At 41.6% G+C, this 23,237-nt stretch overlaps 2 protein-coding genes across 6 annotated transcripts in view; one reads left to right on the top strand and one right to left on the bottom strand.

The window, feature by feature from the left end:
* The first annotated feature begins 701 nt into the window (after window positions 1-701).
* On the top strand, window positions 702-7,535 carry LOC106953025 (ankyrin repeat domain-containing protein 34B). 3 transcript variants are annotated; one of them, XM_015041518.1, is made up of 5 exons: window positions 702-3,729; window positions 4,331-4,548; window positions 5,144-5,326; window positions 5,427-5,643; window positions 6,420-7,535. In XM_015041518.1, the coding sequence occupies exons 2-5, from the start codon at window positions 4,336-4,338 to the stop codon at window positions 7,112-7,114; spliced, it is 1,308 nt and encodes a 435-aa protein (XP_014897004.1). In that variant the 5' UTR covers window positions 702-3,729; window positions 4,331-4,335; the 3' UTR covers window positions 7,115-7,535. The 3 variants fall into 3 exon arrangements, with proteins under 3 accessions (XP_014897004.1, XP_014897005.1, XP_014897006.1); XM_015041519.1 differs by having other exon boundaries at window positions 6,423-7,535; XM_015041520.1 differs by lacking the exon at window positions 702-3,729 and having other exon boundaries at window positions 4,462-4,548; window positions 5,148-5,326.
* A 3,049-nt stretch (window positions 7,536-10,584) lies between these two features.
* LOC106953026 (single-stranded DNA-binding protein 3) overlaps window positions 10,585-23,237 on the bottom strand; it is a 43,914-nt gene continuing 31,261 nt past the window's right edge. Inside the window, exons 5-18 of one of the 3 annotated variants that reach the window (XM_015041522.1) lie at window positions 22,944-23,033; window positions 18,014-18,097; window positions 16,880-16,939; window positions 16,728-16,791; window positions 16,106-16,170; window positions 15,947-16,008; window positions 14,921-14,966; window positions 14,351-14,386; window positions 14,215-14,266; window positions 13,880-13,950; window positions 13,593-13,671; window positions 13,461-13,489; window positions 13,252-13,353; window positions 10,585-10,899 (exon numbers count right to left, since the gene is read on the bottom strand). In XM_015041522.1, coding sequence (XP_014897008.1) covers window positions 10,870-10,899; window positions 13,252-13,353; window positions 13,461-13,489; window positions 13,593-13,671; window positions 13,880-13,950; window positions 14,215-14,266; window positions 14,351-14,386; window positions 14,921-14,966; window positions 15,947-16,008; window positions 16,106-16,170; window positions 16,728-16,791; window positions 16,880-16,939; window positions 18,014-18,097; window positions 22,944-23,033 — 870 coding nt within the window. In that variant the 3' untranslated portion in view covers window positions 10,585-10,869. Of the gene's footprint in view, window positions 10,900-13,251; window positions 13,354-13,460; window positions 13,490-13,592; window positions 13,672-13,879; window positions 13,951-14,211; window positions 14,267-14,350; window positions 14,387-14,920; window positions 14,967-15,946; window positions 16,009-16,105; window positions 16,171-16,727; window positions 16,792-16,879; window positions 16,940-18,013; window positions 18,098-22,943; window positions 23,034-23,237 lie in introns of all 3 variants that reach the window. The other 2 variants (XM_015041521.1, XM_015041523.1) reach the window with 2 other exon arrangements.

The raw sequence follows: 23,237 nt of genomic DNA on the forward strand, positions 1-23,237 counted from the left end.
CAATTTGAGATATCTGGAATGTAAGGGCGGTAAAACCGAATTTATGTTAAAATGGCTTGCCATATTATGTTGGGTTTCTCGTCCTCGTCTCGCTATGCTAATGGTCCTTTACATGAGGTAACGGGGGAGACTCATGTTTGCGAAGGGCTATGGCAGGCCGTAATAAGATACAATTCAAACCACTGGCCATGAGGGTGGTCTTCCATCATTAGACCGCTAAAGGCAGATATATAAAGAAATATTTAGATATAGATATTAATCTTTAGATCTATTAGTATATGTCAATAAATAAAAACAAACTAAACAACTTCAAGTTTAATAAATCTCAACTTGATAAAAATTAAACTTTTTAGTGAAAAATACAGATTTAACCAGTCCGAGAATCCTAGATTTTGAACTAAAGGTGATCAAATGCAGACCAGGTTCCTCCTCCAAAACCAGTGCATTAATCCTTTAATACACTGTAAGCTACAAATAAGTTTCCAACTTCACTGTCATAAGTCACAACTAATGACACAACACTCATTTTCAAATAGCTTACGCTGTCCAGAAGTACAGGTCAATAAAGAATGTACTGCGGTGCAAATGACAAGCTTTGTTTGTAGTCAATAGTTTGTGACGATGCCCCCGGTTAGGTAATTAACACGTACAGTACGTAAAACTTTAATCAGTTTATTCAAAGATACATATTTTACAAAATACATTGTTTTATTTCACAACATGAGCTGGATGTGCATCCCTGCCACATGTATGAAATTATATATTGAATGGAGAAAAGAAGTTTTTTCGTTAGTTTCTTCCAAAATCAAATTATTATTTTTTTTTTTGCAGAAATATGCAAAGTTTGTGGAAATATGCGACAGTATCTATCATACCTCCTGACATCGAGGCAAAAGTCCTATAGATGCACCGTAGAGCCATTAGCAAAACACATATTTAATGGAAGCGGGATGTCTGTGGCAACTCTGATGATAACTGCAAGTAAAGGAATTCTAGATGGTGCTTATGCGACAGGAAAAAAAAAAAGACTGAGTTATAAACATCCATTTAAAAGAGCTTGTCAAATAATTACATAGGAAAGTAGTTTTCCAACCAGTCTGAGAAGAGACCATGTTTTTACAGCTTCACAGTTTCAGCATTTAAACCCTCTTAATGCCAGAATTACATAAAGGCCACATCATGAAACTGTTGTAATTGTGAAATAACAAAAACAATGACGATGTGCTCCAACCTGGTTTATTACAGACAGCTGCAACTTTCAGGATGAGGCACTTATTCATTCAGTATTATTGTGTTTCTTTGTGGGGGGAAAAAATATGCTTGAAAGGCAGAACAAAAAAAAAGAGAGAAAAAAAGGCTAAATCCTGTCTGTGCTGAAGGGATGGTGGTAAAAGAGTACAAGACTGTCTGAGCCACACTGATAAAACCAGTTGAACTGCAATTATATGTCAGTGACATACTTGTCTTGAGGACTAAAGCTATGTTATATAAATGCACATGGGTGTGTTTACGTGGCGAAGTAGGAGTAGAAGGAAGTGCAGTGCAAACCTAATCAGAGTTATCTAGGATATAGATGCTGTAAATGTGATTTGCTGTATTACACTGCTAGTATAGATAGGTTAGAAATGGGACATACAGGACTGTGTTATGGTTTAAATTTTCTGTTTTAGTGCTCCCGACCAGCAGCCAGTCAATCTTTGTTTACAGAGCATTTTTCAAGCAATTAATGGGGAACGCAAAGTGATTTACATAAGCTAGATACATAAGGCAGCATCTATGACCAAACAGATATATAAAAAATAATTAGTGTGTTCAACAAGTATGGATTTAAAAAGAAGAAATGTACAAAGATGCATTGTTAACAGAGGTTAACAATTAATTAATTTAAAAAATAAATGAGATGGAAATGAACTAAAATAGGAGAAAAGTGAGTAAATCATGAAAATTACAGAAAATAAAGTACATTAAAAATGTAATCAGTATAAAGCCAAACAGTGCTGAGCAGTTTATCATAATTACCTAAAATCAAACAAAACCCTAAACCACAAAGATCAATCTCAAATTTGCTTTTAAAAACATCAATGGCCTCCCCTGGGAAAGAGTCTTCAGAAAGGCTTTTTGCCTTTTTTTGAGGAAAATTATGCACCACTGAGGGTTTTTGTTCCTCCTAAGACCTTTAATGGCTTCAAAAGTGACTAAAAGCATCTTAAGATTGATTCTTAAACATGGAGCTAACTAGCAGCGAGGAGACCTGGGAATGAGAATGCTGCATAAGCTCTCTTTCTGGTCTCATAGTAGCCGTAGAAGGAGTCACATTCTTTTAGGAAAGCCATAAATGTATCGCAGTCATCGATTCTGCAGGTTGTGGTGGGGCTAATGGAGGTAGCAATAAACTCCGCAGAGGTTAAATAAAACAAAAATGCACAACATTATGCATGTTTTCTTTGTAAATATTCAGACCTACATCGTCCTGTTTTGTGGACAGGTTAAAGTGAAATATTCTTTATTGTCCTTCAGTGAGAAAATCAGGTATAGCAGCAGTAAAGTGACAGCCAAGTAGAAGAATGTACTTTCACATCTAGGTAAAAATGTACATTAAAGGGCCTTCAGCTGTCATGTGTTGTGATCTGTTGGTATGTAAATTAACTAAATTGAGCTAAAATAAAAACAGAAAGTAGGAAATGAGACTGTACAATGAGGGCAGATTTACGGCATAAAATGCTATGGAATTATTAGATATACGCTATATTTACTTTAAAAAAATCATGCAAAAAATCTGCATCTGCATAGGGTATTTTAAGAAGCGTACAAAAGACAGACGTTTAAAACAAATGGGAAAGACATAAAAATAACAGCAAGTGATGGTTATAGTCGTACAGCTGCTGGGAAGAAGGACCTGCTATAATGCTCCTTTGTGCACCTGGGATGCAGCAGTCAGTCACTGAAGGAGTATGTCACTGATTTTTTTTCAGGATAATAGCTTTAAGCTGATGGTATTCAAAAGATTTGTCAGATATACTGATGTTGATGCTTTAAAAAGAACTGTGACTTCTGGAATATCTGAGATTTCATAACATAGTATTTGCCCAATATCCACAAATCAGTTGTCTGAGGATTTTTTCTGAATCCTGCAAGCCACATTTATTAAATAAATAAATAAATAAATAAATAACAGAAACAAACCCCTAAAATATTCCACTCTTTGTTTCAGGAATCTTGAGTTTCACTTTTGGAGCTGAATCACTGAAAATGATCAACTCCAAAGCAGCAGCAGCAGACAGTTTTAATGAACTGCTGAGAGTTGAACAGAGAGCCTGTGCATGCCGAGGGGTTTTTGTTTGCTTTTGTCTTTTTCCCCTGCGTCTGTTTGAACACAGACGGTGGTCGCAGGGCAGATGAGAGCCGTTCAAAGCTGACTCATATCAAAGGCCCTCTGGCTCTTTGTGATGCTGTGTTTGCGACAGGTGACATTTTGGGCTGGAAACCGTTTGTGACTTTGAACGCCCGCCCTGAGCCGAACCTGTCCTGCGCCAACAGGGAGCAGGAGAGCAGGTGGGAGGGAGGCTGCTGAGGGAAACTCACTTTTCCCTCTGCAGATCGCAGCGACGCATGAAGGCGCTTCTTCTTCTTCTAAAAACAAAACAAAGGCAAATGTTTCAAAGGATTAACAACGACTTCGGTGTGAAATGATTTCTTTCCGGCTGAACTGACAGCAAAAAGAACCATAAGGTAAGTGACGTGCTTTTTGTTAATTTAATACACATCAACCGATGTCTTTCTCCATCTTTGTTCTCAACTTATATTTCAATTTAGGACGTTTTAGCGGGTGACGAAAAATATACAAAAAGACAACAAAAATACAATCCTTCCCAAATACCCTTTTTTTTTTTTTTTGGTCTCCCTTGACTGCAAAAAACTTCTTTGTGAAGACATTTAGATCTAGAAATTTACAGACTATTCCTAAAAGTAATTGTTTATTGCTGGACACCAACAAATATAAATGATTTCCATCGTCTTAGATCAGAAGATTGGTCGAATGTGGAGCCAGAAGCTTGTTGATGAATTGCAAATTTCACTTCCCCCCCCCAAACATCCGTTTCTGTTGGTGGTGTTGCACGCATTTGTTTGACTATGCATCATTTGAAATCTTTGTAATTAAAAAAAAAGCTTTTGCGTTCAATTCGAGTTGCATATCCTGCATTTTCAGACCAATTCCAATGGGACCATCGAAAGCGCCAACACGATTACGACATTCACGCTGATGAAGAGCAAACTTCTCAGCGGGTCAGCGACTAAAATGCAGCCTGCCTGACTTTGTTTTGCCTCTCAGGGCAAATGGGGGATCCTCTGACAGACTCCAGCCCCCTCATCAGCGCAGCCTCCTGCGGGAAGCTTCGTCTGGTCCGCCTCCTCGTGGAAGGCGGGGCTCAGGTGAACGGGAGCAACCAGAGAGGAGAGACGCCCCTCTTGGCTGCCTGCAAGGCCCTGAGAGGAGAGCCAGCCGGGAAGGAGAGTGTGAAACTCCTGAGATTCCTGCTGCAGAATAAGGTCAAACTGTGGTGACAAATACTTCCCCTTTCACGAAAACACATGCGCGACGGCAGTGTGACGGTTTTCACAGCAAAAACACAAAATCCTGCTAAGTACTTTTTGGTCTAGTTTCTTGTGCATATATCTTAGTCCGTTTGAACAAAACTAACTTATAAGTAGCTTCTCAGCGTTGACATATATGAGCTTGTTTAAAGTGAATAATTCCTTAATGTTGATGAAGGAGTGTTGGGTATAAGTGAAATAATCTCCCAGAGGAATATGGAAACGTTTGTTGTTCCACTAGAAGATTATTTCACTTCCAACTAGTACTTTTTACATCAATATTAAGGAAATACTGTCTCAAAACAAGCTTATATGTTGCTGAAAAGTTACTTATAAGTTAGTATTTTTAATTTTATTTTTTTTATTTCAAGTGTACCAACATACTTGCACTAGAAACTAGGCCAAAATACTTGGTAAAGTTTTTTTTTTTTTTTTTTTTTTTTTTTTTGTTGTTTTTTTTTTTTTTATGGTGGGAAGATGAAGCAAACGACATTTAGATCAGCTAAAGTTTGAATTTCAGAAATATTTAAACAGCATCACCTACAATCAGGCAGATCCCAACGCACAGGACCAGGAGGGTCGCACTCCTCTGATGTACACCTGTATGCAGAGAGCGGGCGCTCCGGTGGCGTCCGCCCTGGTGGCTGCAGGAGCTGACCCGTGCATAGAGGACGGCTCTGGAGCCTCAGCTTTGGTCTACGCCATCAACGCACAGCACCAACCCACAGTGCAGGTTATTATCCCAACGGGAAAAAAAAAAAAAAAATAGAGAAAAATCCTAAAAAGAAGATATAAGAGTACCACAGATGATTCATGCCGCACTTTTATTTCAGGTGCTAATAGACGCTTGCCGGGCCAAAGGTCGTGACATCATCATCATTGCTACGGAGACGGGTGCGAACAGAGGCCCAGTGACCAGGAGGTACCTGAACGTCCCCCCGTCTCCGGACTCCTCCCCCGTGTCCTGCATGTCCCCGTCCGACATCATCCTGAAGACGGGCTCGCCAAGCTCGCCTGAGGGGGGAAACATCTTCAACTTCAGAGGAACAAGTGAGGATTTAAAAAACAAAAAACAAAAAAAAAAAAACATTTGATCTATCCTCCTGTCAGAAATTGGTTAAAATCATTAGAACTGGTTGCGCATCTTCAGGTCTCAGTTAACTGGCCTCAGATGAAAGACAAGACATTTGCCTAAAATTGGCAGCTTTCCATCTGGAGAAGTCTAAAGTCATCTGGAGAGATGGTTTACAATCAGATGTAATAAAGGCAGAACCAGCTAGCTGACGAGAAATGTTATTGGACGGGTCAAAATAACGCTTTTAATTCCAGTAACTCTGTAGCCACTGTCAGGCATGGTGGTGGTAGCTTCATACTGCTGGGTTGTTTGGCTGGTAAAGGTGAACTACCTCACAATTATTTAATCTAAAATCTACAGCTAGAAGACGAGAACTTTGCTATAATCAATCAGCCTCGCATCAACACTGGGTTAGGAATGGCTAACATTTAGCAAATGCCCTCAGAAGAAAGTTTCCTTTTAAATTTCTCTGTCTGCAAAATTCTTAGCCAGGAAATTTCAAATCGCAACTGCATTCAAAGTTGGTTCAGACTAATTCCATGAATGCTGGGTAATTTCCAAGTTGCAACGTAGAAATGTCCCTTGGATGTGAATTTCTAGCTTTGAATCTTGCAAGAAACTACATCAACTAAACGCCAGTGTTTGGTCAGATTGTTCCTGGAAGAAAGACAAGAGTGTAATTTTGGAATTGTAGAAATAGCATCATTTAGTAATGACTCTGACTCGGGCTTTTCTGTTCGTTTATGTCCAGCAGGCAAACACGGAAGCGGCAGCAGACGCTCGTCGTTCGAGCTGAGTCAGTCAAGTCCATGTAGGGGTCCGGCTTCCAGACAGAGGGTGTCGTCTGAACCGTGGTTGGCCATCAACAACCTGGACTCCCTGCAGAGGGCTTATGAACGGGGAATGAGGGAGAGGAACCTCGAGGAGGAAGGAGAGGTGCAGGGAGAATGTGGAGACGAGGACGTAGACGTGGCGCGCAGACCGGATGCTGGGTTTACCGGGGACATTCGTAAATGCTGGAGTAAGGACTCGGTTACAACTAAATCAGACGGCGGTGTTCCCAAGAGGATTCTGTCACCAGGAGGGTCAGACACGAAGCTTTCAGCCTGCTCATCCCGTCGCTTTTATCTCCGCAGGAACACCCTCCCCTCTGTCGCTGCGGTCAATCCTCCCCTTCACCTCCCGCCCTTAACGAAGCAACCGGACCCTCACCTGCAGGTGCCAGCTAACGTTTTACCTGCAGGAAGCAGCAGACGCGTGTCCTGGTTTCAGCCGCGCCCGCCCTGCTCCTCCTCTCCCCCGACCTCTGCCAGAGCGGCCCTGCTCCCTCTGCTGCCCCAGGCCTCCTCTCTGTTCGCTCCTGCTGGCTTCAGTCACAGGGAGAGGAGCGGGAGGTCACCGCGTCGCCACTCGGCGCAGTTGGAACAAAATAATTTGGACTTCTGAAACTGTGAAGCTATAGGTTTGCGGTCTGGTTTTATTTTATTTAAATAAGTGTCGAGTCCAGCCACATCTGCAGCTTCCTGCATTATTTTGTATCAGTTCTTGATCTGAATGAGTTTCACCTTCTATGAAGTAGATGTAAAGACTAGCCGCAAAACTAGTTAACATCTTTTCACTCAGTCTGTGTGTTTTTGAATGTCGTTTTGTAGCCTAATGGAAAAATATTTGAGAAGAAAAATGTTCTGGTTTCAAATTTAGAAGGAACATAGGAGCTAGTGTTCATGGCAAAAGGAGTGAAGTCATTTTATTTCTTTTTAATATGTATCTACAACAAGAGGGACACAGGCAAAAACGACCGACAAGTTGATGGAAATTAAAACAAAACAATAAAATAAAGTACATTTAATCAGCATCGATGTAGATTTCCAACCTTTTTTTTTCAATAAGCAACTTTTTTTTTTGTCTAAAGTAACTTTACAATATAAAGAAACATACGAAGGAACCTCTTTTTTTTTTAACTACACAAGACATTTAGGATCTGAAACTACCCTAACATGATATACAAAGCAACTTCCTGCCTTATATTCAATACTGCTTTGTCATCAGGAGGAAATAATGAGGAACCGAACAGAAAAAAAAAAAAAAAAATCTTTACTCCCAATTCTGCCCCAAAGTCCTGTCTTAACCCTCCCCATTCCTTAATGTTACAGTATTATACATCAGCACGATAGAAATACAGTAATGATCAACATTGTGACGGCTTTGCTTACAGGACAGAAAGAGAAGTCGGACTGCATTTTATACAACAGTATTAAAGTACACGGGAGAAAACGCATGTTGATGCACTTTCTCTACCTCATCTTAGCAACAAATATGTCCATGTGGCTTTTTTTTTTCTCTCTCCTTCCTTCCTCTTGCTTCCACAAACGTTTCTCTTGCCTGATTTTAAATAGATTAGAAAATCCTTCATAGTAAAGTATGTACTCTGATCTCCGGTGTGCTGGACTGAGAGCCAGTGTCCTGTGTGCCCTGCTTTGTTTGTTTGTTTTTTTGTTGTCGAGTCAAAAGAAGCTGAGCTGCAGTGCATCCGAGACCACGTGTCATTTGTTTTTGCACCTGGTCTTTGAAAATTCTGCCAAAAATTGCAAAAAAGAAAGAAAAGAAAAAAAAAGAAAGAAGAAAACAAATTTCTTACTTTGTATTTTTCTGTAGTCACCTCAAATGCATCATGTTTAAAACACGTGTCGATGAGTTATCCCAGAACTAACTACAGGTAATTTCCCTCCTTTTGTCCTGCTCAGTTGCAGCACAGAGAGGCCCCCCCAAACCCCCCACGTAAATAAGGGTTGTGAGGTGAAATAGCATAATCGTCTATAGCAGCTCCGGTTTTTAAGTTTCATATCATTTCTGGTTAAAAGTACACCGTTTGCCTGAATCAGCACGCTACTGATCAACTGTTCAGTTGTGATTTGAAATATCAAAACATGTCAATGATATCAAAATGCATTTTACAGTATTTACAAAAAGAAAAAAAAAACAAAAACAACAGAACAAATTGAAAAAAAAAAACATGGAGAGTTGTACAAAAAAAAATTCAGAAGTGAAGGAGAGGGGGAAAAGTGGTGTTTGTGTAAGAATGCCAGCCTGATGGAGAGATGAGAATAAAGGGAGAAGGATGGAAGAGGAGGAAGAGGAGGAGGAGGAGGGACGTCGCTCTTTTAGTCAACGGAGCAGAGATTTGGGGCTCCCAAACCTTCCTTTCAGCAAAGCAAGCTCCAAAACAGCACAGGCGGACAAACAGGATCGCAATACTGGCAGAGGAAGGTGGGGTGGAGTGGCGTGGACAGAACCTTTCGGGCTCAGATGGAGGACTCTGCTGAGCGCATCTGCAGATTTATACAGTTGCTACCAATTCTGCAATCGACGACAAAAACAGAGATGACACTTACAAAAACGAAAAGAAAACAAAAAGAAAGAAAAGGATTTATAAACAAATTAAAAGTACATAAATAAATAGAGCTGTGCATTATTATTATTATTATTATTATTTTTTTTTTACTGCAGCAAAGTTACAAAAGCAGGAGGCAGAGATGCTGCTGGTGAGCAAGGGAGTAAAAAGATCTGGATGTTTTCAAAAATGCTCAATAGGTACCGTAATGGACGAAATCAAATCCCACCAGCAGGGGGCAGTGTGCTCACAGAAAGCCATGTGACGCGCAGCAAATTACAGGTGCTTCTCAGCGAGTCTGAATATCATCAAAACATTTACTTCAGTGTTTAAATTCAAAATGTGAAACTGACAGAGTGATATATTTATCCAGCTGATCAAGGTCGACGGCCAACAAAAAATCCAAAATGCAGCTTCTGCTAAGATGGCGACCTCTGACCTGACGGCAATCAAGCACCCTGCTGCTGTAAGCATGTCAATGGAAAACTGGGTGGAAGAAAAAAAAAAAAGTGCTAATGCATGATTGCATGCACCAACATGGAGTACAGCTGTCGCATTCATCAAGCCGACACAAAGCCAACAGAACAAATGCTGCACTGTTGCTCAGCAGCACATTTCTTTTTGTTTTTGTGCAGTCTGAGCTGGTAAACTTGCATGACTTGAACCCCTGCAGTGAATCTAACGATGCATAAATTAATGCAAAAGGAGCCCAGGTCAAGTACTGAGTGCATATAATGAGTGGACAAACTTTTCAGTAACTTTTTTTTTTTTTTTGATGTTTTCATTCAAATTTTGTTGGAAACCGCATTTTGCATTTTCATCAGCCTTCAGCTATAACCACTAACTTAAATATACACTTACAACATTCAACTCTGATTAATTTAACATTTTGAATTGAATTTCTGATATGAATTAACTTTCCAACGATATTCTAAATGAGAGGAATCTGTATTTGAGACTCGTGTGTGTGTGTGCACATGTGCTGTTTTCATTTAAACAGTGTGCCCCTAAAAACAAATGAAAAGAAAAACCTTAATCTTAAAATAATAGCAATATCATAATAATAATACAATTAAAATAAAAATAGCAATGATACATTACATACACAAAAGAATTTTGGAAAAACATGTTCACTGATCATCACAACAACTCTGTTACAAATGTACACGTACAGAGAAAAAAAAACAAAAAACAATGTTGTAGGGACATCGAGGGCCCTCCGTGGAATCTGTTGGGAGCAAAAACAAAAACCAGTAAAGACGGAAAAAAAAATAAATAAAAAAAAAAATCCAACATTGTGGTTGATGAGATTCTCAGCAGCTGCAAAGAGAGTCCAGGAGGGACGGCGGCGCGCTCCGGTCTCCTCCATCCCCTCGCTCATTGTCTGGACCCCGAGAGAAAGCTGGGGAGGCTGGGGCCGGAGTCTGAGAGGAGGCCCTTCCTGCTGCCCTGCGACTGCTTCCTGTTCACGCCGGCGGCCATTTTGCACGCTCCGGGAGGGCCCGTCTTAATTAGAGTTCCAGCATGCTCCAGGGCGCTCCCGGAAGGCTGCGTGGCCGCAGCAGTTCCCGAAGGGAGGAGAGGAAAGACGGAGGGCGGGTTGGGGGCGGTGGAGGACGGATGCCGTCAGGAGGGAGGGGGGCCAAGGGGAGAAAAGGTGTGTGTGTGCGATGAGGGGAGGCGGGTCAGTCCGAGGGTCAAGTTAGGATTGAAGAAAATGATTTAAAAAAAAAAAAATCAAAAAAAAAAATCAGGTGCAGAGTCACAAAAAATTGGGGGAGAAAGATTAAAAAGAAAAAAAAAAAGAAAATCACACACTCATCGTCATGTTGGGTGAATACTGAAAAGAGAGAGAGGGGAAGGGGGGAGGAGGAGGGCAGAAATGAGTGGAGATATCACCGACAACGATTAAACACTAGAGGGCACTCAGACCCAGGCCTGCAGAGCTGCAGGAAGCACAGACTTGAGGTCTGAGTCAGGCTGCTTATACAACAGACTCCATCAGTCAGCGCTGTCATGTTTCTGTTGTCTTCGACAAACAGGAAGGGAGGTCAAACTGCTTCCAGAGATAAAGCACGCTTTACAGCGGCGCTCTCAGGTCGGGGTTCCAGAACGGCTTCCTTTCTCAATTTCCCAGACTCAAATTTACAAAACGACTAGTTTTCAGACCATCCTGGATATTTGAGCACCAGATGTTTAACCATTTGGATTTCAGTTCCTGAATTTCCCACAAATCTCCTGAAGTTGGCCTCTACTCGGAGAGTGAGATAAATAGGCACTTTTTGTCCTCCCTGCTTTTTTCAGATGTTCATTTGGAATGAATTGGTATTCGCAAAAACATGTAGGCCAGTGGAAAAGGGGCAATAGATTCTATAAAGCACCTCTTTATGATTCCTGATATCTTTATTCTGTTTCTAAAACAGAAAAAAAAAAGCCTTTTATAACAGCACTAACTACAGTTCACTAGCTGCAATTCCTGTTAGGCTACAACATTTATTAGATTGCCAAAAAGACTGGGAGGAACCCTGACACAGGAACCCGGCTCGATGCGGAGAACGACCCGATAGCTCCAACAGCGAATCAGACGCGTTTTGTTTTTAGTTGACAGCAGCGCTGCAGCCTTTTATCTGAGCTCAGCTTGTTGCCGTCCCGTGAACCCCGTGGCTCTGCAGGTCGAGGGTAAGAGAGCGTCACAAATTTTACACAACGCAGGGAACCAAACCCATCAACTCCCGCCCGCTACGCCATTTTAACCAGAACCAAGGTGTTTGCTTTGAGTTTCAGATACAGTTCAATCAATCGGCTATAATCACATCACATACAGAGGGCACAGAATGAAGTTTTAAGAGATTAGTAAGCGGCCACAATGCAAGCAGAACACAAGCTCTTACAAGGAGTCAACGTGGATAAAAGTGAGTTTCGTTGTCGCTAAAGACAAAATTTAGAGTGCTGCGTCCCAACATGTAAAGTTCAGCTTAAAAAGAAGCTTAAATCTAGAAAATATTTGAGATTTACAAAGAGATTGATTCTAAAATGAGTCTATTTTGGATCTTGAGGCCCAGATATCCAACAGCCATGTTTGAGTTTGATACGCAGGGAACCAAAAATCTCACAATTAAGATTCATTTTTTACAGTAGGTATGGATTCCTGTTCGAGTTCAGATCTTAATATTCACTCATCATGGACTGAGTGTTAACAACTTAAGAGCTTTTAATGATTCATTTTAATGGAACAAACATTTTAAATAAGTTTTAAAACTAAAGCTGTTTAACTTCACTCATCCCCGCCACGCTGGAGAGAGTCAGCACCGTCTGTCGTCCTCAGCAGGGCTACGAAAAACTAAGCTATTCAGTCATAACGACAAAAGAAGTTCAGAAAAATCTGAAGGAGGAAGGTGAGGCTGTGAAATATAATGGTGCAAATGTTAAGCACGGTGTGGGCAGCGTTATGCTGAGGGGCTGACACTGTCAGTCCCAAGTTTCTGGAATGAGGAAGACCTCGACTCAACAGTGTTCTCCTAGTATTCAGAGGAATTGGGGTTCACAACCACAGAGAATAACTAAAAACCACAGATACTTGAAACTCCCTCTATAAACACTTTTAATGGCATATTTTAATAGTTCAAACACAAAGTTAAAATTTGTATTAGTGCTACCACAGAAACCAGCATCTGCAGTCTTCCTTGGATGCTCTTGGGGGTTCAACCAATCAGCACTCAGGAAAAATATTGGTGCTCCTGGATTGGTCGATTTAATTCTAGTTTCTGATTTGCGTTTTAAGATTCACTGAAGCTGCTTTACAATTCATTCCACTCTAAAAGAAGAACAGTCCAAATGAATCATTAAAATAAATACGGCCTCATGCCCATGAATCCAGGCTGCTTTAAAATGTCCCAAAAGGGTTTGATTCAACTTTGATTTGATTTACCTTGTTGGTTTTGAACTTCAGAAAACATAGACAGTGTAAAAATACATACAAAGAAAAAATAAAGTCTGTAAAACTGAGATTTCTATAAAAAAAAAAAAGTTTCTCTTAAATTACTATAATAGGGACATATTAGCACTTTATTTCACTCCTAAATTTCAATCATTCAAACCCTCTGCTTGCATTCTTCCACTGGTTTATGTCAGGATTGAGAGGACAAACCGTTAAAGGGTGTGAAATGTCGCCAACACGCTCCACTCCACTTACACTTTCGCTTTGGAATGGGTTCAAAAAGTTGCCGCCCATTTCGCCGTCGTCCCGCGGCGTCCCGGGAGGATTGTTCATGCCTCCCATATTGTTAGGAGAGCTCTGGTGGGAGAGAAAGCGAGAGAGAGGGTCGAAACAGGAATAACACAAGGTCTGACTGAAGCGCCGCTGGAGCACAGAGGAAACGCTTAAAGAAGATGTTTACTCACCTTTGGCAACCCATCCATATCCCCAGACCCTGAGGATGTAAAGCACAGATCTGAGTACTTTCAGAAAGAAATAATAATAATAAAAAAAAAAAAGTTATGCGAGTCGCCAAGTCCCACTGTGTCTCAACCCACCTAGTGATCCATTCATGTGATGTGGCTCCATGGCTCCCATAGCTCCCATTGGCCCATCAGGCCCCGGTCCCATAGGGAACTGGTGAGAGGGAATTATGAATGACTTGAGATCATTTTTTCTCTCTGCGGACTCGTAGGTATAATTGTAATCTTTGGAGGCAAAGCTGAAGTGATTTAATTCAGACTCCCCGGGTTAATCCAAGCGTTTCTCAACACTAATGCAGTTAGAGCAACATTTACATTTTCACCTTTGCCACAAATAATTGATTCTGCAACAAAAAACTCACATTGGGTCTGTTGCCTCCAGGTCCGATAGGATTCATCATTGTGTAGATGTTTTCACTGGAGTTGGTTGAATCTAGGAAAAATAACGCAACTACATTAATGACAAGTTATTTAAATGATGACGTCACACACACAAAAATAATAATAATTTAAAAAAAGGATTTAATGGAGTGAAGGATAAAGGATCAAAATAAAGACAATGCAAGACGGGGAAAATGAGAAACGAACAATAGCAGTTGGTGGCGAACAGAGAAAATGAAGATTGTTAAGTGAGGAAATGAACTGAGAGAGACAGATGAGAGTTTGTGACAGGGGACGTAGTTGGGTGACGCACCACCTGGGCTGGGCATGATGGGAGTTCCAGGAGGCCCTCCTCCACCCGGTGGACCCTGGGAAACAAAATTAAAGGTTTACAAGTCACATAAGCAGAGAACATGTCTTAATAAAGTGGCTTTATTTACAGTTTGACTCACCACATAGTTTCCTGGTGATGATGAGGAGTAAGCTATCTGCAGAGGGAACAGTGGTCAGAGCCAACTTACAGTAAAAACCTGTACAGTGTGCATTTGTATTTAGCCCCACTTTACTCTGACAATTAAACCTGTTGAAATGATGCGAGTTCGGCTCGCTGCAAAACTAAACTACATTCAGAGCTCTGCGTGAAGCATACTGAAGCACGGTGGTGGCTGCATGGTCAGAGTTACGTTAAATGCCGGGCAAATATGGAAGAAAAACTTGTTCTATGCTCTCAAGGAGAGGAGGATTAGGTCCGAGCAGGACAGCAACCTCAAACATACGGTCAGAGTCTCATGGGATTGTTCAAAATGAAGCACAGAATGGCCTAGTCAAAGACCAAACATCATTTCAACTGAAAATCTGTGAATAGACCTAAAAATAGCTGAAGTTGTGACTGAACTGGGAACATTTTGAAAAGAGAAATCTTCTTTTAGCTAAAATAGTTTTAGCTGTGACTGAAAGGGGAAGCTGGGCCTGTTTGGACTCAGTTGCAGTCATCATATTTTACATATAAAATATGGACTCACTGAGTTAGCATTAGGTCCTGGCCATGGCCCCCTTCCTCCAGGACCCCTGAGGAAAAGACAAAAAGAGGAAAATGTGTAGAAAAAGTTGGTCAGAAGGAGAAAACACCTGAGATGACGATGAAAGACTAACTAGAAGAAAACATGCAACTGTTACCGCATTAAGAGAAGTCATAATCTGCAACTGTCTTAGACAAAACAATCTCTAGTCCATTTTCATGCAACGATAAAGGACAATAGAATATTAAAGCAAAATATTGTGGACCCAGAAGCAGTTTATGTTTTAAAATAAATTAACCAAGCATTTCAGCATCTGTAGATTTTCAACTTGCTCAAATATTCTAGCGTCAAAGTCAATGTGCTTACTGCGTCCAAATTGTGCTTCAAATCAGAAAAGCAAAAACCAGGTTTCAAGATGAATTGTGTTTAGTTTACGGCTGATCCGTGACACTCCTCCGATAATCTGAAAACCTGGAAAACTCTGCAGAAATTCATGCTGAAGGAAAGACCGGCTGATGATATGTTGGTTGTTTGTGTAGCTCATGAAGTGTCTGTACATGCAGATTAATAATCCTACTTCTGTTAACAGTTTATTTCATTGGAGTCATAAAGTCACTTAGGAGTATTTGTATGCTCAGTTTAGAATATGTAGAAGTACTCTTGATCTAAATTATGGAATATATACTTTATTTGTAAGATACTTATGTTTGTGAGCTGGATTTCCTCCAACAGGGATCAGTGCAGGATCATCCTGTCGTATCTGAACTGCTTTGTAAATGCAGGTTGTGCCAAATGCAAACTGACTGTTTATTTATTCTTTATGAAACGGCCAATGTGGTGTGAATGATCCATTTCAAAGAAAGTAACCCAAAGTGCAGCAACTTTCTTTCAGCTGTTGAACTGCAGTGGCAGCAACAGGTGGAGGAGGGGAGGCACTGCTTTTCTGCTGCTACTCAAAGGAGGAGAAGAGCAACTACAGGCTGACTGAGGTACCTGTGAACTAATGAGAGGGTAATTCACCGGACTTACATGTTCATTCCTGGCATGGGACCCCCCATGGAGTTTGGAGGAGGCCTCATGCCTCCGTAGTTCTAAGAAACAGGACATAAAAAAATGTCAGAAAAATCAAAACACATTTGAATCAGTCTAAAAGGAGAAAAAAAAGCCTCCATTTTCCTTTATTTGTACCTGTGGGCCCATGGCCATTCCTCTGGGAGGATTCATTCTCATTGGTCCACCCATGTTAGGATGTCCTGGCAGAAAGAAGAACAGAACCAGAGTCACACCATAAACACACAGGCACATATGTCTCATCTCCTAAAATCAGGAATTAAGTCAGCAATGCAACAGACATCGCTCTGCCGTAATCCCATGAGCTGCAGGCCTCTAGACTCCAGAAGGTCTAATCTACCGCCAAAATCACAACACACTCCTCCTCGAGTCAAACACACCCACCATTTAGTTAAAAAGGCCAAAAAAATACTTAGAAGATTAACAAATGTGCCATTTTAAAATCTGCATTGTTTAAAGGTTAGATTCAGCTAGCTATTGAGGTGATTTCAGAAATATTTAAAACGTTGTTGCAACTGGTTGAAGCCCTAAAGACTAGGATTTTAAATGTGAATACATAAACTACAAGGCAGAAAGTCTACAGAAGAGTAGACTGATGGATGTTGACCACAGTATTGTCAGCATCAAAAGTTAGTGTTTTCTCTCTCCGGTTAAAATAAATGAGAGCGACACAAGAGAGAATCCCTGAGGAACACCTTCGGACAGAAAAGGGAAGCTAGAGGAGGTTCTTCAGCCTTACCTTGCGGTCTTGTTGGGTCCAAACTGTTTGGCAGGAGAGGCTGCGATCCGGGGATTCCCCCAGGCTGGGAAGAGAGCAGAAACGGAAACTCAACAACATAATTACACACACATAGTTCATTTAATGGAAATTTGATCCAAACAGGCGATTACCTGATTTGGCATTCGGAGTGAGGGGCGTGGACCACCTGGATACCGCGGCGACATGAAAGGCTAAAGGGACCAGGAAAAAAAAGAAAACAAAAGCGGAAGACAGAAAAGAGGGGAAAAAAACAAGGGCGGTGGGGAAGAGACACAGAGAAAATGACATTTCTATTATTGATAAATCCAAAAGCACTCAAACAGAGGAAGCACTGAGAACACACAGATGGACACAGCGCGGCTGGAAAATGGATGACAACATCGGAAAACTGCAGAATCAGCAGCACGTCCGACGTGGAACCGAAAAGGAAAAACATCCTTGGCATGAGCTTGTGCGGTATAAACTTTATAAAGTGCATTTTATACCCAACAAGATGGACTGAAAGCTCGTTTCGAGTGCGGGTGTGCGAAACACTTCCCTTCCCGGTAAGCCGACTCGGCGAGACACCTCGGGCCAACGACACGGTTCAAAACCCTTAGCGGAAGCGTGCCCACACTCCCTCGCACACAAGAAAGAAACTGGAAACCACAAGAATGAAAAGCCGAGCCGCCGCAGTTAATGGGCTAAAGCCTAGCTTCACCTCCACAGCGGCGTCTGCAGCCGCTGTAGCTGAGACGTGGCGGCTGAACTCCCTACATGTCGATGACCAAAAACTCAGTAGGAAACTGCTGGATATGTATGCGATTGTTAATTTTGCTTGTCTGCTGTTTTATTTATAAGATGCAAGAAGAAGTAAGTGAGGGGGAGGGGAGAGGTGTGTGCGCTTGTTTGTGTGTGTTCAGGCTGGAGCAGATAAGTGTGCAACCCCCCACAAGCTGCTCCGGGGGAGGGGCAAGGAGTGAATTATTCATCCCGCACGGGGACAGCCGATTCTCGGCCTTCGAGAGGAGCCTGCCCTGCTGCCTGCCTCTGGATGCTTGGCTTTTCTTTTTTTAATTATTTATTTTATTTAAAAAAAAAAAAAAGGAGCTCATAACTGCAGGGGGCTTCCTTTAGTGGGGAGTTAGCCTGAACAAATGTAGCTCTTGGAGGACTCAAGGGTGGTCGGAGGACAGAGTGCAGGTAGCAAATGGGAAGAGAGAAGCTGGAGTGTGTGGGTCAGGGAATGACGGGGTGTTTGAGAGAAAGTGTTTGCTGCTTCTTACCTGGCCATGGGGTCCCATCATGGGGTTGCTGGGGTTGTGTGGGGGGGGCTGTGCGTGAGGGGACTGCTGAGAGCCGGGCGGTCCCTTTAAGAAAGAAGAGCGATATCAGAGAGGGGAGGGGCCAGAATGTGGGGTTCACACCTGGAGGAAGAACCCGATCAGAGTCACAGAAGAGAGGAAAACCATGTTGGGAGGGAGTCTGGAGGGAGCGTTTTCGTTGGAGGAGGACGTTGAGAGGAAAATGCTGCTTATTTTTATTTTTTGGGGGGGGGGGGTTGGGGGGGGAATCAACACTCCAAAACTAATTGACAAATATCATCTTTATACACGGCCTTAAAGTGACCCTGTTACACCACAAGCGCTGATCATTTCCACTACCTTATGTCCCGCGACTGTTCTACTTCCAACCACACGGGGGCAGTGTTATCAAAGGCTTACCACAACAAGCCAAGCAGAGGCACAGACTCGCAACCGGAGAGAACGCCGACCACAAACAAAATAAACAAAACAAAAATACAGAAGCATTTCTGGAAACCTACTTCATGACAGAGTCGAGTTCCGGTGCCAACACACAAATACGATCATACCGCTGACTTCTCCACCCGGGACAGGAGGTTAAAAACCTCTGATAAATACGTCACTACGCGACACCCTCTTCAGTGAAGTTCAATGTTTTACTTCCCCCCCCCCTTTCCCCGCTCTCCCCTCCTAAACAATGAGTGGCAGATTCACAAATAGCAAGTGGAATTTTCCACCTTTCCCTCCAAGACATCCGGACACACACAGAGAGAGAGAGAGAGAGAGAGAGAGAAAAAGAGAGAGAGAGAGAGAGAGGCAACGCGTCGGCTACCGGAGAGCGTCTGGGAGTTTGTGCGCTCAAAGTTAGCCAGAGAATAACTAGTTCAGAGTAACCTGTTGTGACATACGTCTCAAAGCAACATCCACTGCTTGGGCTCTTAAAGGTATCATCAGAAATGGTACAGTGCAAAAAGTTCTCATTTCACAACCAGACGAGGTTTTATGTGTGAGCTCCACATAGCAGTGGATGGACACATGCTTTTGAAAGTTTTTATCTTATTTTGTTTGAGTAATCCCTGTATGATGCATCTGCCAATATATTTCACAGTGGGAAATCTTTTTTTTTTTTTTTTCAGGGTTTTCTACCACTCAGCATGGGTTTTTCATGCAGCCACAAAAAGTTTCAGTCTAGTCTAACCAGAGCGCATTCTTCCATGTTTGCTACGTTAAACTGAAAATGGGGTTAATTACAGCTTTCAACAACTATCTGCTTACCAAATCCTCCAAAGTGGCCAGATTTGTTATGTCTATGACTTACACTGTCAACATGTTATCCCACCTGAGCTGTGGATCTCTGCAGCTCCGCCAGAGTTACCAGGTTCCTCTTGACTGCTTCGCTGATTATTGCTCTCCTTGCTCAGTTATTTCGTAGAAGGTCTGCAGTTGTCTCGTATTCTCTCCTTTTCTGTTGTGCTCAGTTTAAATCTTGTGTCTCATCAGTGAATGAGTTAAAGATGAGCCCCGATTGGACAGCACTCATTTTATTTACGATGTGCTTCGCAATGGATCTATGATCCCTGACATCAATTCTTCAGAGGACCAAAACAGACTGTAAGCTGCTACATTTGCAGATCAGACAGATCATCTCTTCTGTCTCTAAGCACACTGGACTTAGACGACGGTGCGAGAATAAGAGGAGACAGAAAGATGGCAACATCCAGTAAAGATTGTAAATACTGCATCGTTTTACTATCATTGCCTAATGAGACTTTCCTGAAGAGGTCAGTGCCTCAACATATTAAAACAAAAATGAATGAATGTTGCGAGTAGGGTCAGTTTTCTTAAACACACGGTGGTTTTCAGCCAAGCAGAAACGTGGATTTAGGTCAATTGCTGAGGACTTCAATTACAAAAATGGCATTTTACCAACAAATGTCTCCAATTATAACACTGTCACTTGAAGCAGGTTGTTTCTTGCACTGGTTATGCAAATGCTTGGTGCAAAAGTGCATTGACATTAGCAAAAAAAAAATAATTAGGTGTTAATAAGCGACGCGTTTCAAGCTGGAAAACACGAAAAGTAAGTTCTAGACGTTTTCCAGACTCCATTCTCAAATGAAACAAATTGTAAAAATGTGACCCATAAATAATATTAAATACATGAGATGGTGCCATCTCTCTACCTTATGACACAAACTGGTTGCCGACGCTAAACGTTCAGGCCCAATGCAGCCCCAGTCAGGCTTTTACTGGTCAAAACTGGTTTCTAATTTGATGTTTGATTCAAATCCCATCAACTTCCTGAAAACACACAAGCTCATTTGTGCAACATTTGTTTCAATTCTACAATTAAATCTAAAATTGGCCAAAATTGGTTGTTTTTCAGACCCCAGACCTGAAGACTAGTCAGTTCCAACCGTTTTTCCTCCAACCAGTGAACACACCACGCTTAGCGCTAGTGCTGTTCAGTGCGGCCGCAGTGACTGAGAGAAGAAGACTTAATGCTGACTTTGTTCTTTATAAGTGAAAGGTTTAAAATTGGAGGTGTGTAAGAAGGCAGGTCTGCGTTTCACGTAGGCTACAGGAGAGAGCAAGACTTTCAGCAGACAACAGGAAGGCGAATGAGAGGCCAGATTGTACAATTTGACCCTTTCGACCATTAAGCCAACATTCTGGATCAATGGATTTGGAAATGTTTTAATATAGTAAAACAAACCATATTTTCTGGAATATACACACAAAGCTGTTTGCATAATGCTACCCAAGCTAAATCTACTAATTGCTAACAGAGAGTAAAGACAATTTGCAAAGTTTAAAAGTGTATGACAATTTAAGTCAAACCTTTTTTTTTCCTAACACCATGTGACGTTGCCTCTGCTCTTATTTTACTTAAATAATGACCAATGAAGACTAAAAATGGCATTTCAGAAACCTTTTGAAATATTTGTAATATTACTCTTAAACAGAAATTTGAGTTGGAAACAAATGACAGTCTTACAACAAAAAACTCTGTTGTCAGTGCTTCTCTATATGGAGGAAATTTAAATGGTCATGCTTTTTAATAATCCATAAGGAGCATTTGTTCTGTAAAAAAAAGCACAAGCATATTGTTCAGAAAACAATGTGCTAAACTGGCCTTCAAATGTGTAAACATTTAATTTAAATCAAAGTTATGTGTGAAGGGATCCCTTAATGTTTAATAAAAACACAAGTAAGAGCTTGCCATTATCAAATATTTAATTATCAAAGCAACAAACTGATCAAAGCTCAAAGCTTACTGGCACAAAAGCCCCTCTCAAACTATAAGGTGGAAGAAATCTTTATAGCTGTCGCCTTGATCTTGTTTGAATTGTGATAAAACAGGATTTGCCTCCCGTGCAACACTTAACTTGTAGGTGTGTCGCTTCCTACATGCTCTTTATGTTTTTCCTTATGGAGTCAGACGTGCCACTGACCACAGCACTAATAAGAACAGAAACAAGATTCTGCATAATGTGTTGTGAAGCAAAGCAGCTCTCTGGAAAAATAAGTTCCCCTGAACACAACAGACACACAAACCCGCGCCCAATCTCACTCTCCCACCGACGGTAAAAATAGCACTTCCACGCATCTCTCGTCGTCACCCCCCCGTCCCCTCCTTCCTTATTTACAGTCGTGCTTTCACTATTCCTCACCACCAACAAGGGAGCGCACCACGAGGATGTGAGGCCTCAGTGCTGGGAGCAACCATCTTTTACATTTCCCTCCTCTTCTTCCACTCTAATTTTCTTCCTCCCTCCTATATTGTGTCACCCGCGTTTTAGCTCCCACTCTTCGCCGCTACCTTATCGCGCCTCCTGCCAAATGCCACCGCTGTCCATCACGCTGCAGCCTCGCAGAGGATGTGAGAGCATGTGGTTTTTTTTGTTGTTTTTTTTTTGTTTGTGGGTGCTCGCTCACAATCTGTGTGCTTGCCTTCTCTTCGCTCTTAGAGGCTCTCCAACACGGAAACCCCTCCCCGCCCCCGTTTGGCGCTACAGAGCTGGGACGGGTCAGAGAGGGGACGGAAACAGAGATGGATGGGTGGAACGGAGAGATGGACACGGGATGTTGAAGCGTCGATGGAGTGAGAGCCGAGCCACAGATGAATGGACGGAGTCGGGTCGAGTAAGTCTTAGCTGGTTTTGAATAAACGATCGCCCTCATTTACTCAGAAGGTAAATAAAACTCCCAGAACTGCAAACCTGAGTAATAATTACAGTGAACCGCTTAAACAGACATGTTTTGTTGAGTTTGTGTCTCATCTTCCCACGCTCACTGAGAACGTTGCAAATAGCAATAAAAGATATTCACAAATCAAAACGACTTCATGAAACATTTACACCTCTGTTTAGTGTTTTGCATTTATCTGGCACCTCTAAACACAGGCACACAAATTGTTCTCTGTGAGATATTCAAAGCTTCGAAGGTTGATTCATAACCTAAATATGGTTTAGTTTTGTTTTGTTTCTCAATCTCAAAACACTGAAGCATCTGCAGAAATGTTCTATTGACTCCAGGAATAGATAATTAGGGTGGTTTCAGAAAGTAATGGCTGTACTTGATTTTATTTTACATATCTTAAAGTATCAATAGGGGCCAAGTGTGCTCTGATAAGTGTGTCCATGCCACACTTATCAGATTTGAATTTATATATTTATAAAAAACAAAAAAAAACAAAAAAAGAGAACCATGTGTTATTTTCTGTATCAGACAGTAAAACAAAACAATTTTGTTAAATTAAGTTCAGTGGACAAATTAGTCTTCATACAACAAAACTGCCTTTAAATTTTTTATTATTTAGTTGTTTGTAATCTTTTCTGAAGAGTGGTCAGAGGGATGAATGAGAGACGCTGAAAATGTAACAAGTGGGCAGAGAGGAGGCGGGTTATACCTGGAAGAAACCTGGAGGTATGGGACCACCTGGCATGGCGTCGTTGGGGGGCATGTTGCCCATCACCGGGCTCGGCGCCGCCGCTGCGCTCTGAAACACACAGACGACAGCTAAATCACCCTCCGCTCCACAACGCCGGCGCACTGGGCATGAAATCACAAAACCTGCGTTGCACCAGTTCATGCAAAATATTTAAGGACTTTGTTTAAATGTAAACTTAACTCGTGTAACAACAACAGTTTCCCTTTGTTAGAGTCAAATAACAAAGCCGTTTTCCTACAGATTTGTCCATAC

This window comes from Poecilia latipinna, unplaced genomic scaffold, assembly GCF_001443285.1.
Source record: "Poecilia latipinna isolate Pla-1442-1.1 unplaced genomic scaffold, P_latipinna-1.0 Scaffold556, whole genome shotgun sequence".
NCBI lineage: Eukaryota > Metazoa > Chordata > Actinopteri > Cyprinodontiformes > Poeciliidae > Poecilia > Poecilia latipinna.

Coding starts and splice junctions, on each gene's coding strand:
- LOC106953025 (XM_015041518.1), top strand. CDS start 4,336: ATGGGGGATCCTCTGACAGACTCCAGCCCCCTCATCAGCGCAGCCTCC. Junction 5,327..5,426: donor AGCACCAACCCACAGTGCAG/GTTATTATCCCA, acceptor CTTTTATTTCAG/GTGCTAATAGACGCTTGCCG. Junction 5,644..6,419: donor CTTCAACTTCAGAGGAACAA/GTGAGGATTTAA, acceptor GTTTATGTCCAG/CAGGCAAACACGGAAGCGGC.